Here is a 16,183-nt window from a genome sequence, read left to right as displayed (position 1 = left end):
CTCAAGAGGACTGATTCAACTTGTATCATCCATCTGTCAAGTATTATTTCTTTCCCTTGTTCAAGATACCAAATAAATGAATTAAATACCAATAATTAATTAACTATTTGGTTATTTTTTTAAACTGATTTTTGTTTGTCAGCTAAAAGAAATAATTGTACAGAATTTCATATTAATCCCAGATTGTGTGTGGGAGAAATAACGTGTACAAACTTTTGACCAGACAGACAGACAGACAGACAGAGTTGATATAATTAAAAAATAATAAAAGAATAGACGCGGGCCTTATCCAAGTCGAAAAACAGAGAGGCGTGGAAAACGGTCAACAGATCTTGTGTGGTGCCCCAAAGGTCCAATAGACTAAAGGGATAGCTGAGGGTGAAACCTTTCATATATTTGCCACATTATGTATCCATTGGGCATACTTGTAAAGTATTTGGTAAAGATGTCGTGTATTAGGCAACACTCTCATCTTCTTGATAATACTATAGCGTCCTAGGCAACATTGTCTTGCACGAATTCTTGGGATGAAACATTCACATTCAAAGACATTCACATTCAAAAACATTCACATTCAAAAACATTCACATTCAAAAACATTCACATTCAAAAACATTCACATTCAAAAACATTCACATTCAAAAACATTCACATTCAAAAACATTCACATTCAAAAACATTCACATTCACATGTTGCGCCTAATGAAGAACGCAGACATGTACTTCAACAGAAAAACATAAAAAAAAAAAAAAACTTTGATCATTATAAAATATCAATTTATTGCACAGAAAAACAAAATTTGAAGGTCAACTGTCAAACAAATTGAGAAACAAAAACTAATTGTGATAAAATGTTTGTTTTAAAAATGGACATGAATACATTTGACCAAATTTTTTTTTACCCTGTCACGCGATAACAGTGAGTACTCCACAGGTCAGTTCATTGGGGAAAAAAAAACTTCATAAATGAATAAACTAACATTTAATGTATCGTACATGAATACTCATGAACATACATTAAAATATAGGAACATACATGATTCATGAACATACATAAAAATATATGAACATATATGATTTATGAACATAGGCCTACATGAACATAGAATTGTGCAAGTGTGGGACATTTCTACACACAGTGTTTCGGATACTTGCTATGGCTAATACGTTCACTGTACATGTGTAAGACAAATTGATGAATAGAATGACTTTTTGACTAATTGTGGGACCGGTTTCAATCAATACAGCGAGTGCTATACATAAACCTACATACCATTGCAATAAATGTAATTTAAGAAATGATGGGACATGATTATTATTATAATGATTAATATTTGTATTACCTTAATTGGTAAGTATTTTTTTTATGTCTTAATTCTAAAATTATTATAAAAACAAAAAGTACATTCTGCAATGTGTGCTGTGAAGCGAGACATTTATATTTATTTCGATCAATCAAAGTGTTTTATTTTAATTTTTTTAAGAAATTGTTATTTTACTAATTTTTTTAATATTCAAAACATGAAATTTAATTCATTTTTTGTCTCCCCTCTCTCTCCCTGCCCGTCTGCTACTCTTTCTACCCTGAAAATAGAAAGTCACTTAATTATTCATTACTCCGCCACTACACTCGAGCAAGCCAGACATTGTAGCTTTGGTTTATCATGCTACACTTATTGTAGCCACTAGCACTACAACCTCCAAAGTAACGGCGAACTATAGGGATACTCATTTTATTACTAACTTTATTTATAAAAGTCTATCTCGCAATTAAAAATTGAATTGATATCCTAAACAAAGACAAGAAAATTAAAGCTTTGGTGTTTTCCAAAACAAGTTGGCGCATATCAAGTGTGATTATTTAAAGACTCGAGACTTGTCGAAACAATATCAAATACTAAGTAATTGGGTTACCGATTTCCGTAAAGAAGTAAATACTACAATTTAAATATGAAGGAATATTTCAATGTGACTATACAATTACTTCGTCCAATCACACGATAGCTCGACAGAGACAAACATTCCAATGGTTGAGTTTAAAAACTTAGATAAGAAGACACCAGGCACACTGCTTTGTGGCTATATAAACTAAATATCCGACCTTCCTGTGTGTTTTTTTTTTCCGACTTCACTTTAAATAAAGTATTGATGATATTGTAGTGTATTATAGTGAATACGAAAATTAAAAAATGTTAATATGATTAAAAAGAGTTTATTAACAGCTTTCTCTCATTTCTGGAGGTTTTCATTTTTTTTTATATAACAACATACGGCTACTGTGACACTACACTCTAACATTAACACTGGAAAACAAAAGCTTTGTGATTATATTACTGGGAAATTTTTTATAAAATATCTGGGTTTTTTGTTTTTACATATTTTTCTTTTTTTCTAGTAATTAATTTTTATTTATATAAAGACCTGATATACCAAACACATAGAAATATCATTTACAATTTCATCAAACTTTGACTAAAAGTATTCATTTTATCAGACAGTTTCGGTACTAAAAAATATTTACAAAATGGTAACAGCCAAGTTGAGTTTAAAAAAAAAAATGTTCATAGTATTTAAATGCTATTGAACAAGACAAGCATGTAAAAATAAAAAGGTTGTAAAAATCTACTCATGTTTAAATACAAACAGGCCTACTACAAGCAGCATTTCAAATGGTTTGACTATAGATATACAATTTTAAATTTTAAAAATATTTCTTTGGTATTTTAGATTTAAATCTATGCTTCTAATTACATATACATTGGATAATACATTATACACAGTTTTTTTTTTTTTAAATCATTTCATCACATGGCAACATTAGAGGGTCAATTTTAAATTACAATAAAAGCTTCTAAATCATACAAGAATTGGTGTCCTGGCACTCACATCCACACACCCACATCCACACACATCCACACATAAATATTGTTTTGAGATTTACGTTTTTAATTTGTTTTGTTTCATTATGAAGTGATTTTTTGTTTTTAATTCCAGAGATTTAAAATTTCGAAAGTAAAATAGCATTGTAGGACTTAACTAAGCATTTTTTTATATTCAGTATATAGTTCATGTTATAAAGTTATAAACCTCCCAATGTATATTTGATTCACTTGGGGTCATATCAAAATCTCTGGCTAAGAGTTGACTTTTGCCCATGTCTCTTGTAAATTCACTGAACACTAAAGCGAGTCAGAAATGAAAAAGTAATACTCTCACTCAAAGTAAGGTAACGTTTTAGGTTTAATGGGAGAATATATCAGACTCGCAGTCAAACTACGCAATGATATTCAGTATTTTGAAACCAAATATCTATGTCCAGGCAAATTGTCTTTGTATCATGACGATACCACTTCATCGCTACCAGTGTTCTCAATTTCCTTTCGCTATTCATCTTTGTACAGTTTTTGTCACTGGAACTGAGACTTCAGAAACCATTTAGGGCGGAACGTTTTCTTTGTAAGATTTATTATTTAAGTATTTGTCCACGAAAATAATGCCGTACACAGTCTTACATTGACCTTTCTTCTTGAAAAGTTCTGAACGACTGACCTTTTATGACCATTTTTGTGAAGAGTTGACAGATAATATCAGGAATGCACATGATGAAAAATAAAATATAGGAATTTCTAGCGAGGCCACCCAGAAATAGCACACGCTTGCACATATTGTCTATACTTTTCCAGGTCCATTGGGTTTAAATTTGGAAGCGCCCCTGAAAAGGGCGATGCAAAAGCACTTCCTCCTCCGGCCGCTCTGCTAGAGATGTCCCACGCCCCTGACCTCAGAGCCTGAAGAGAGGAGAAGGAGGGAAATGTTGAAGATAAGTTGAGTCCAGCAAGACTCGCCCTGTACGCGGGGAGAAGGGCGGCCGCTGCTGCCGCTGCGGCTGAGGCGGGCGTTGGGGGCATGACCGCTGATGGTGATGATGGTGACGAGGTAGAGATGGACTTAATTTCGGACTTTATGGACACTGGAGAGGAAACGGTGGGGGAAGGGGGAGTCTGGACGCTGGAGGTAGACGTCCCAATGATGTTATCAATGGTAAACCCTTTCTTAGTGGAGGTGGGAGGAGATGACAGGGGCGTCGATGGAAGTTTGGACGCCGATGATGTTGGGGGAGGAGTCGAGGATGTGGGGGATGGTGATGAACTCGGCGATGAAGATGGAATGGACGTTTTGCGGTCACTGGGTTGACCCATGGTGTCGGGAAGCTCAATTTTCTCCAATTGGCGTAATTGGCTGTTGGGATTTCTGGGTATAGAGATAGGACCAAGCGGTGGGAGACTAGGCAATCCAACTGGACCTAATGGAAGATGAAAATGTGGGGCGCCCGGGTGTGGGGAGTGGTGCCCTCTGACACCATATTCACTCTGCATCATTGAAAGCGGATGTGATAAACCTGGTGGTAGGTAAGGGTAGCCGAGGTGGCCGGGACCTCCGTGAAACGGTCCTGGGTGATGTGCATGAGGATTCAGGAACCCGTGATGATGAAAGTATGAATCAGCGGCGGACATAAACGCTGGGTTATGCCCCATCATATCCATGTGCGACGTGCGCTTATATCTTTTCCTTCGCCTCAGAAAACTTCCGTTGTCAAACATGTCCTCGCTGGCGGGGTCAAGTGTCCAGTAGTTGCCTTTTCCAGGATTTCCCGGCTCCCGTGGAATTTTCACAAAGCAGTCATTGAGCGAGAGGTTGTGTCGAATGCTGTTCTGCCAAGCGGGGAATTTTTCTCGGAAATAGGGAAATCTGTTCATAATGAACTCACATATACCGGAAAGTGTGAGTCTTTTTCTGGGAGATTGGAGAATGGACATGGTAATAAGAGCTATGTATGAGTAGGGAGGCTTGACCAGGCTTGACTTTTTCTTCATTGAAGATCCGCTGGAGTTGTCTTCGGAGTTTTTATTGTTCTCACCTTCGTCAGCGCCATAGTCTTTACACGGGGAGGTTTCGTCGTCTAGGTTATCACAAATGTCGTGGTCAATGTCCTCGCTGTTGTACCTGGACATAATATCTCTGTCGTCATCGATGTCGTCGTCGCTGCCCATAGAAGGATGGGGCGAGGAGCGGCGGTTGGAGGTGGGCAGAGGAGAGTCCACCTGAAGTAATTCATCGTCGTCGTCTGCGTGGTGATACTGCTGTTTGCCAGTGTCCTGATGATGTCCACTGGATGACCCGTTCATCTGGTGGTCATCGCGCGGTAAAAAGTGAGAGATCGAATGAGGAATCCTGTCTGACTTTTGCGAAGATGCATCTCTGGGTTGAGTGTCACTCGCGTTTCGACGCTCTTCGTACAACGAGCTTTTGTCGAGTTCATCTCCGGAATCGTTGTTGCAGCTGCTGTCTGTCTGCGACGTCTGCAACGCGTTTGTCGAATGCGGAGATTTAGGACTGCGACTCTCACGTCGTCTAGACTCGTTGAGTAAAGACACGGATTCAAACCGAGCTTGATTCGCCGTCAGCTGTCGAAAATAGTCAGCGTAGCGATCCTGGTGGTAGGTATGCAACGATTTAGCGGCACTGCTTTCATCTCCAGGGTATCTTCTAGTTGCACACGGAAAGATATTGGAGTGCAAGTTTTGAAGTGCCGCCATCTGACTGTAAGCCGCAAAGTGCGAGTCCAGGTTAGCAGTGGCAGTGGAGGATATCGGCGACAAGGAATCGTGAGCGCTGATCGAGGGCGGCCCGAGCTGAGGGTCCGATCCTCCAAGAGGAGACGTCATATGTGAAGAGCCCTTGTTCGACGCCATCATTAGAGGGTACAGGGCTTGGTGATGTAGAGACATGTGTGGTACACCGGGGGCCGAGGGATAAACAAGAGACATGTTCAAGGAGTCATAGCGCATCGCCGGAAGTGTCGTGAGGGTTGTCTGAAATCAGAAAAAAATCATAGATCCAACATTAGCATTTATTACTAGTCAAGTACCAGGAAAAAGAAGAAGAGGCAGACAGAGAAAGCGATGGGAGGACAACACCAAAGAATGGACGGGCCTGCCATCAGAAGAGGTTCTAACTAAGGCGAAAGACAGAGTGGAATGGAGAAAGACGGTCGACAAATCTTGCATGGTGCCCCAACGGTCCAACAGATTAACGGATAGGTAAAGGCAGTGATTTTTTTTTGTGTCGGTACGCACCGGTACGTCGTACCGGCACCTTTTTCAATGTGGGGAAAAAATTATTACTTTTAATGTTTGTTATTAATTTATGAGTAGATAAAAGGCAATCCATCACTGAGTACCGGCAACTAATTTTTTTTAATATACAAAAAAAGCATTGGGTAGAGGTAAAGGTAAATTAGACAAACTAATTCAAAGTAGATGTGGTACAATAGATACTAGCATATAGTTACACATACCCACTTTTGTCATCATGAAAGTTACACATGAGATCTCGAAACGTACAATTTATTTAAAAAAAAAAACATTATGCGTCAAATGCTTTTGGTAGCGTCGTGCTCCAATGAAGACTTATACATCACATGCGAGGCCGCGCAGCTGCTCAGCTTTTCAGACGCTCGTTAGGGAGATGGATAACGCTTTAACAAACCTTCGAAACTTTATTTACTGGGGGGAGTGGTCGTCGAGTCTTCTAAGCGTCTCTATTGTCTCCCTTTCGGATTGTCTGATTCTATCTACTCTTTTGGTCCCGAGATTAATACTCAAAATTCAAAATACTATAAATATATATCATAATAGTAGCAATTTTACACTGTGTTTTGTCTTACTATCGGCAACTATTTCATTTGTATGAGGCAGGGAAAAAAAAAAGTTAATTAGACATTTTCTAATGTTATCATATAGAATTGATATTTCATTATAGGCAAGTAATTTTAAAATTTTTATAAGAAATGCGTTATAAACTATTGTCTATTTTGAAATGTTTTTTTTAAAGACCTAAATTGATTCCTATAAAATGATACTCTCATGAGATGTCTTATATAAAAGTCTATCCATTCAGCGCATGTTGGTTCGACAAATATTCATATATCTGTGCTGGATAATCATCGCAATGTAGCACTAGGGACTTATGACTTCATTTGACATTTTGTTTTTTAAAAAGTTATATTTACATATTCTTTATTTTTAAACGTTACTTGACATTTAAATAAAAAAAAAAATTAAACTTAACTAGTAAAAGACAGAAGACGCAAATGCAATATGTCTTCTCAGAGTGAACAAAGTTTGTTCTAAACTACACACGCACAATTTGTTTTCCAAATTGTTAATGACCCGCCTTTATATCGGGCTATCGGCATGCACATTTTGTTAATGTAATTCTTCATCAAATAAAAATTGGATATAAAATTTTTTTTTTTTTTTGCTTAAAATCAAAACAAAAAAATGTATAAATTTAAATATTATTTTTCAGTTTAAACCCAATCATCTGTAACACGCGAGAAATAATAATAAATTTAAGTCTGTGTCTGTTTTAGTTATAGTGTTAGTTAAGGCAACGAAAGAATCCATACAGAATATAGAATACAGATTTGATAAATCTGTCATTTGAATTAATATATCCATTTTCCATAACCTTAAAAAATAAAACAATATGATCACGTCGCTCAATAAATCTAGGCAAGTTTTTATGCAATTTAAAAATGTCAAATATTTTATATTTAACTTTAAAAACAAAATAGACTTGATCTCCGAGTCCATAAGTCGGCTAACGAGAGTTGAACCCATCAACAATCAGTCCTGCGTAAAAACTAAATAAAGTCCATTGAATTTCATTAAATAAACTGTTAAATAGACTTATCAAAGAATACAGTGACACAGAACGCTCAATATGTACATAATATCTGTTTTGTATTGCTCTTGATATTTGTGAAATCTTCCTCTGTTCTATTATAAAGAAGATAAAACATCCAGTGTTAAAACGTCCAGTGTTAAAACATCCAGTGTTAAAACATCCAGTGTTAAAACGTCCAGTGTTAAAACATCCAGTGTTAAAACGTCCGGTGTTAAAACGTCCAGTGTTAAAACGTCCAGTGTTAAAACGTCCGGTGTTAAAACGTCCGATGTTAAAACGTCACACAAATGTCGATTAGAACAAGCTATTTTTTGTTTCCCTTTGTTTATTATTAAATATTGGATGGGAATACAAAATATTAAACCTCAAAATTATTTGACGACTTAACGGAGCAGTAGATAAAAAGACATTCTTTAAGGTTATCAATATCTTTTTTAGAATCAGGAGACAAGAGAAATAAGAGATAGATAGATAGATAGATAGATAGAGAGAGAGAGAGAGAAAGAAAAAAAAAGAAGGAAGGAAATAAAAAGACAAAGACTGATCTTAAATGCAAACAATTAGAAAAGAAAATCATGTATAAGTTTTTTTAAAAAAGGGTTTATCGCTCCAATGACAATGTGACATCCAAGTTTTATGAGGGGGGGGGGTGGGGGGGAGTTAGCCATTTACCAATATATAATGAGATCATAAATACTGAGAACCGATGTACGTGGGCATAGCGCGTGTTTAGTCAGACATTTATTTCAAAGTATTTACTCCTAAATCCAAAATGTAAGGGAGGGCGTAGTAGGTGAGTGGTAAGCGCTTGGACTCCGTACCGAAGGACCCTGCTCTAATGAGTACCTGACATTAGCCTAGGGGAAAGTAAGGACTTGATCGTTGTGCTGGCCTTATGACGCCCTCGTTAACCGTCGGGCATAGAAACAGATGACCTTACATCCTCTGTCCCCACGGACCGTAAGGTCCGAAAGGGAAACTTTACTTTACCTATAATATTATATCTTAATGAAGGTCCACTTTTAATATTTAATCCAGTAAATTAATGTGAAATACAAAAAGTCAAGCGTGACACTTGGTCAGGAGAAGTACGGAAATAAATTTTAAATTAATATATGTTTAAAATATTCTCATCGTAACATATCCACGTAATGCTGGACAATCATTTATTTTAATTACGAATTTTTTTTTAATACAAATACTTTGTATACTAGCCACACGTGAAATAGGTTTGGAATAAGGAACATTCAAAATATAGACGCTTAAATTTCATGGTATAAACTTAAAAGGTCACTTCCGTTCTATTTAGTAACTGACAACACTTCCAATCATGAGACTTACAATGTTAATTAATTACTAACTAGGCTTATAATCATCGAATTCACAAAAGTCGGTTGCCTTCACATTACACTATTATGATATTGGCTAAGTTTAAATTTAAAGTGAATAGGAAAAGTATTGAAATTGAATGACCCGAATTATATTTTCATTTTATTTACACGTTCATTAGTTTCTTTTGATTAACTGTATACTGGTATAGATTTTAAATCTATAAATAATTCCTGATTTATTTGTAGTTTATAAATCTACTTTTTATCCCTTCATTTTTATTCTTGATCGGGGAGGCAAATTCAAAATTAAATGGCAACTAAAATTGTTAATTGACACCTATGATAGCTGTTAATATTTTTCTATAGATTAAAATGGATCAACCACTTGCAGTCTCTGATACAAGTGTCATACACTCGATAGGTTGAGATTAAAATATACCATCATTGTACATGAAACAAAATATTGTTTTCAAAACAGTTCAATTTTATAATAATCTCAATTCGAACTTTTTTAAATAGCAAAATCTATTCTATGACAAACCATGAGACCTAGCACTGATCTACTTATATCATTTCAAAATAGACTTAATGTGGATTGGCGTGAACATACACTCAGCGTGGATAAGAGTTCTCTAAATAGATAACAAAAAATTGTCTCTACTGTTGTCTGCATAAGGGAGGGCTTTGATAGACCTCCTCCCCTCCCAGACAGACAAACATTCTACAAAGTAACGACATGGAGTCTATGTAAACAATTAGCCAGTACAAATTAGTAGCGATGAGGTAATGGACTAGCTCTTTTAATTATAATAAATGGCTCTAAATCAACACCGATAACAGTAAACTCAGGTGTACCTCAAGGTACAGTCTTGGGTCCACTACTATTTTTAATTTACATAAATGATTTACCAAATTGCATTAGTTCAGGAACAAAAGTCAGATTATTTGCAGACGATTGCATAATATATAGAACAATAAAAACAACACAAGACACAGATATTTTACAAAGAGAATTAGATGAATTACAGAAATGGGAATCAAATTGGAGCATGTCTTTCCACCCAGAAAAATGTCAGTTGTTAAGAGTAACAAAAAAACTAAAACAAATTAATTCCACTTATCTTATTCATGGCAAACCAGTATCACAGACTAAAAACGCAAAATACCTAGGTGTTATAATAAATGAAAAACTATCATGGAATCCACATATTGATGAAACTACAAAAAAATCAAACAAAGCATTAGGATTTATTAAAAGAAATTTCTATAAATCAAATAAGAACATAAAACTAAAATGTTACTTAACCTTGGTTAGGCCAATAATAGAATATGCATCTTCCGTTTGGGACCCCTCAACTCAAGAAAACATTAAGAAACTGGAACAGACACAAAATAGAGCAGTGAGATTCATAACAAACGAATATTCACATTTGACTAGAGTAACACCTTTAGTAAAATCACTAAATTTAGAAAGCCTTCAGGACAGAAGGCTCAAAAGTAAAGTAGCAATCATACATAAAACACTGAACCATAATCTTCAAATACAAAAACAAAATTTAATAAAATACTCTGAAAGACACAAAGATAAAGGCACATTCCTCGTCCCATATGCTAGGACAAATTTGTACAAATACTCCTTCTTCCCTAGTGCTATTAGAGCATGGAATGGGTTGCCTGAGCTAGCCAGGAAAACCAGTGACTTGGCAGAATTTAAGTCATTGGTTAATATGCATGACTAAATGCATGACGCGTAGGACGTAATCATCTTCTTTTTTGAAGTAACGTCTGTATTATATAAGATAAGATCAGAGAGTTTAGTTAGTTATAAGCTAGAAAAAAACTCTTTCAGCCCTACTCAAGAGGCTGGTTGTCAAGTTTGTTTTAATATTCACCTCTATTTTAAAAACTTCACATAAAACTAAGTATTATTAATGCATGTAACATCTTGTCTGTCTGCTATGTAGTTTAGTAAATAAAATAATTTAGTGACTATTATGACCAAGAGACAAGACCCTCGGACGCCGATCCTGGATATTCAATTATGATAGCAGAGTTTAAATTTACATTTAAAATATTCTTAAATATCTTCACCTCGTTAACAACCTACAACAGTCTCTGATATTTAATTCAATAGGGAATTTATTAACTCCATGCGATACTAAAGAAACAACTCATCGTAATCTCTCTTCTTCCGTTACTGAATTTGTAGGTAAAAATGTAAAACTTGTATCTTAATTTGGAATTAAATGGTTGTAAATTACTTTTAATAAATATAAAAAAGCAAATAAAAAAAAAAAAAAAAAAAAAACTAATATAAAATTAAATCGAATCTATAAATAAATAAATATATCTCTAATCAACATTGTTTTTATCAATTAGTGCGTAGTCTAATTAATACTTTAACCTTTATTATTTGTAATTTCAGATCTAGCTCTAGATAGTGGCAATGTCTTCTGAAGAAGAAGAATCATTAATGAACCCATTCTTAACGGCACCACCGATGGGGAAACCAGCGATTGCCAGAATTATGTTTTATGTTGAAAATGTGTGTTCCAAGACAAAAATCTACTCTATGGGCTACGGATGGCTGGCTGGTCGTGTCAAAATGCGCTATAGACTATTAACGATGTTTCTATGTTCGAACTCCAACTGCTGCCGTCCTCCGCCGTCCTGCGGTAAGTTTTGGCTAGAATATAATAATCTTCCGACCTGAAGAGACATTCGAAACATATAATAAAACCTTGTACCGAAATCGTGCACTGCTGTTTTTTTTTTTTTTTTTTTTTTACAAAACATTTTTCCTAAGACGTTTTAAAAGTTAATCCGGTTTATATGGTATGAGAAGTGTGCCATTATTTGTATCGACATGTGTGAGTACTGCTGACCCTCAGGGTCCACCTATGAGTTTGTAGGTAACTCCTTTTATTATTTTACGCAAACATGTTTTTCCTTTTATGATTTTTATATTAAAAAGCAAGTACACTAAATTAATACATACTAATTTGGACATAAATCCAGACCTAAAGTTATTACAATGTAATTAGGCAATCAGTATAATAGTCAAACAAAATAATTTTACCAAATATAAAATCATGATTTTTTAAATTATTTAATAATTTTTAATTTAATTTAATTCATATAATTTTTTTTTCTTTTGCAAAGCAAGACATTTATACACACATTATTCTATTTTATCTTGTAGTGCCACTAGATCAAGTAACGGGTTGCTTGAATCAGTCAGAAAAACCAACGACTTAGGCTAGCTGAGTTTTAAGATGAATTCAACTGCACGACTAGAGTAACGCATGAATACAGGTCGAGTGTAACTATCTTCTCTTTTGAAAGAACATCTGCTGCAATTTATTTTGTTTATAGATAGATACGTAAAAAAGTAATATTATTATATATATTAATAATAGACATGAATCACGTGATAGCCATATTATATACCAAGTACGTTACTTACATTCAATGCTATCTCCGATGATGTCTGGACCAAATTCTGACAGCTGATGAAGTATTCTCTATAAGTCCAAGTTCCAGATCAGTCACTTATTAAGACGAACACTCGGCACAGAATGTCTTTTAATTTCCTAATTATTGAATTCCTAGTCAAAGAAATACACAATTTCAAAATTGTTCTAACATTTAAAATGCTCAAGTCTGAAGCAGGCTTAGTCAAGGCGTACGTCAAAGAACGAGCTTGACGCCGAGAGACTCTCCAAGTCTAGCTGTACACCAGACAGTTCTGCTAAGATGTACAGATCTCAATCTTTGGTAGGTGGCCAGCGTGACCGAGTACCAGCACTGTTAAATTGTTCGTCGGGTCTTACGTATATTAGCCGACAAGTCGAGTCGTGAAAATGGCGTGGAGGGGGGGTTCCATCATTCCAAAACGAAAGGAAAAGGGGGGAACAAGAAGAAAAAAAAAAAGCCTCGCAGAAGTAGAGTTATCCTCCCTGTCAACAAACAATCAAGATTGATACCTCGCGTCTTGTACTTTCTACACGCTACGCAAGAATTTCGCGCCTTAAGCCACGCCCATTCTACCAGCAGACTATCGGCCAAGCTAAACATTGATCCTAATGTTAATTCACTTTTTTTCCCCGTCCACTTTTCGTTTTCTATTTTTCCCTCCACTCTCTCTCTCTCTCTCTCTCTTATTTTTCTTTGCCACTCTCGACTTCGCGTACGCGCTATTCTTCAGTATTGTTTTTTTTTTCCCTACGCTCCGCCCATCTTTCATACAGGTTATTGACGTGTGCCATGTGACAGCAGGCCCTGCCCCCTTTATTACAACAACGTGTTCATCACATCTTTTTGATCCCGCCCACCACGGGATCTGACGAAGAGCGCAAGCAAATCAATCGGGAGCCCGAGGCGAGACAGCTTACTGAGTGACGTTCAATTAGAACATTTTGGAAAGGTGTTGACTTCCCAAGAACATTGGCATAGCTTGAAATTTAAACGAAGTGAAAGGGAAAAAACTCATAAGAGAAAGGATTAAATAATATTTTAATTCTAAATGTTCAAAGAATTTGTCTCCCTTATATGTTACTAAATATATACGTCAACGCTTATTGTGCCATCCTAGACTAGTTCCGGTGTTAATTTATAAAACTAATTAAAAGCAAATAGTATTCATATAAAGAACTCATCAATTGCATTCCTCGTTAATCTTCGGACTCGAAGACAAGCCTTATTATTATTATTATTTGTTTGATGTTGTCAAAACTCATTAAACTAAGACAATATTTGACATCTGGACAAATGGTCTTCTATAACATAAAGTTGCAATTAAGTTGTGAGTAGTTTTAGTTGTTTTCTCCTAGTCCTCAATAGTCTGAGGTTAAAACAAAACCCCCACTAAAAATACAAATGTATATAGAAGCCCTAACGTTGAACTCACAGTGCCTTCAAAGGCGCAGGAGAACGAGGACTTTAATGGTAGAAAGACTGGAAACAAATGAACAAAGACTCTCACATGGTCTGGAACCAGGGGCGTAGCTAGGAATTTTCCATCATTTTGGGGGCTTTACCTCTTTGGGGGCCCCTGCTTTTTGCGTAATGCTTAATGTAAAAAAAAAACACTCCTCTGGGGGGCCCCTTCAAGTAGGGGGCCCGTGGGATTTTTTTATTCTCTCCCTCCTCCCCTCACCCTAGCTACGCCACTGTCTGGAACTAGCCCGCCTTCGTCCGTATGGAATCATTCAAATGAAATATTTAATCTATTTATATGTATACAATCGTACAATAGACTTCGCTTATAAGAACTCATGTAATGTGACATTGGTTTCAGTGAAGTCTTGAACCGACGTTAAAAAAAACAACAAATTCAATTGTATTGATAAGGGGACATTAAAGTCAACGTTCTCTACACCTCCCCCTCCCCCCCCCCCCCCCAAAAAAAAAAAAGCACCGATTGGTAAAACAATTTTCTTGTTTGCCTGTTTCTAGCTTAGTCTTTACCACTGCTGTAGACCAACAGACCAACCAAGCTTCTAAAAATAATCTATATGTACAATCAAAAGATGTATGAGACAAGCCATCCACTTATTACGACTGTGTGTGGCCAACAATATCAAGTTTATACTGAATTCCAGAATGTCCATTTTCACTTTCTTGCGTGTTTTTTTTTTTTAAAGTGATATTCCTTCAGAAATGAAGATTTTGACATCCTAGATCATAAGATATGAAAGGATTCGAACGTGGGACCGTCGTGACGATAGTCCAGAGCGCAAATTTTATGACCAGGCAGACTTGTTTTTTTTTTTGCTCGTGTGATAAAGTTATGTGTAAGTTCAAAGAATATTCTCAAATCCTTTGACATCGGTTAAACTCTTAAACTTAGATACAGCACAGGCCAAGTAAACTAAAAACTAAAGTATCAATAAGAGATCAAAGACTAAATGGCTAAATAACCCTAGGGCTTAATGATCTTCCTTGCTGGAGGGACGTCTGTTATTAATGAGGTAACAAAATAAGGCAATCAGCTGTTAATAATAAGATTTTTTAAAAAATAAGGTAATCAGAAATTCAAATTTAAACGAAAAAAGTTTTTTTTTTTTTTTAGGAATATATGTTAGATCATTCTTTAATATACTTTTGAGTACATTGTGGGCCCTCCATGTTGTTGACAATGACATCCCGGTCAGACTTTCTCTGTCCTCTCCTAGCGAATAACGAAAGTAGTTAAAACCGATAGCAATAAAATCATCACTTGATTGACACCGATAGCAATAAAATCATCACTTGATTGACAATGTACTTGCATACACTTGCTATACATTATTAGTAGACCAGTTTGAGATCCGAGTATCCCAATCCCCCATCTCCCCCCCCCCCCCCCCCCCCCCACTTAGGTTCTCTTGTCGATCGACATCCATCTCTGCGATCAGTGTTCTCGCCTTGATTGCTTTACCACGTGGAAACGCAAATAACGATGACGTCATTCGAGGCGCGGAAGGATCTCGCGAAGAGTGGAAGAGCCTGGCATGTTTCCCGTGCGGCAGTTTTATGACCCCGTGTGAAAAGATCATTATGGCTTGGGACGACTGCAAGGATATGAAGGGAAACAGAAAGGGCGGGGAGGGGCGGGGGAGAGGTTCACTGGCGAAGAGATAGCCTGGCGAAATGAGTCAATAATTATATGGTACATGTCCGATAACAAACTGACCGCCGTGTTTGACCGCTAGGTAACATTATGTCCACCTTACAAACCAGTATGATCGCTAAAAGGGGGGAAAAGTGCGACACTGTAGATCAACACGAACAATCTTCTGGTACTAAATGGCAACAATCACTCATTAAATATCACGACTCCTCGACAATTTAATCCAGGCCAGACATAATCTTGACCGCTGGTCATTTAATCACCCTCTTCTTCCAATATTTACACACCATACGTCGAGTGAATAACCTTGGTTAATGGAAGATCCGTCTTCAGATCAGAAAACGCGTTAGCTACCGCTTTGTTCGAAGCGAGTTCGAGCCTGTCTTGTTTCTCTTTCTGTTTTGTCCACCTCCAGACCTACATTGAAAAGATCCAGGAGAGATTGAGACATAAAATAGCCAGAGGTCAATAACATACAAAGCCGGGT

General features: G+C 36.3%; 1 protein-coding gene across 1 annotated transcript; it reads right to left on the bottom strand.

Annotated features, from left to right (window-relative positions):
• Positions 1-755: 755 nt before the first annotated feature.
• LOC106080155 (forkhead box protein D1-like) lies at positions 756-12,930 on the bottom strand. Its single transcript, XM_013241482.2, has 2 exons — positions 12,550-12,930; positions 756-5,873 (listed from the first exon to the last, which is right to left on the bottom strand). Exon 2 carries the CDS (start codon positions 5,847-5,849, stop codon positions 3,627-3,629), a length of 2,223 nt encoding a protein of 740 aa, XP_013096936.2. The 5' UTR covers positions 5,850-5,873; positions 12,550-12,930; the 3' UTR covers positions 756-3,626.
• Positions 12,931-16,183: the final 3,253 nt, after the last annotated feature.

This window comes from Biomphalaria glabrata, chromosome 5 (assembly GCF_947242115.1).
Source record: "Biomphalaria glabrata chromosome 5, xgBioGlab47.1, whole genome shotgun sequence".
Taxonomy (NCBI): domain Eukaryota; kingdom Metazoa; phylum Mollusca; class Gastropoda; family Planorbidae; genus Biomphalaria; species Biomphalaria glabrata.
This window is presented reverse-complemented; position numbering and strand designations above follow the sequence as displayed.

Excerpts from the sequence above, each read along its gene's own strand:
- LOC106080155 (XM_013241482.2), bottom strand. The coding sequence starts at position 5,849 with ATGCGCTATGACTCCTTGAACATGTCTCTTGTTTATCCCTCGGCCCCC.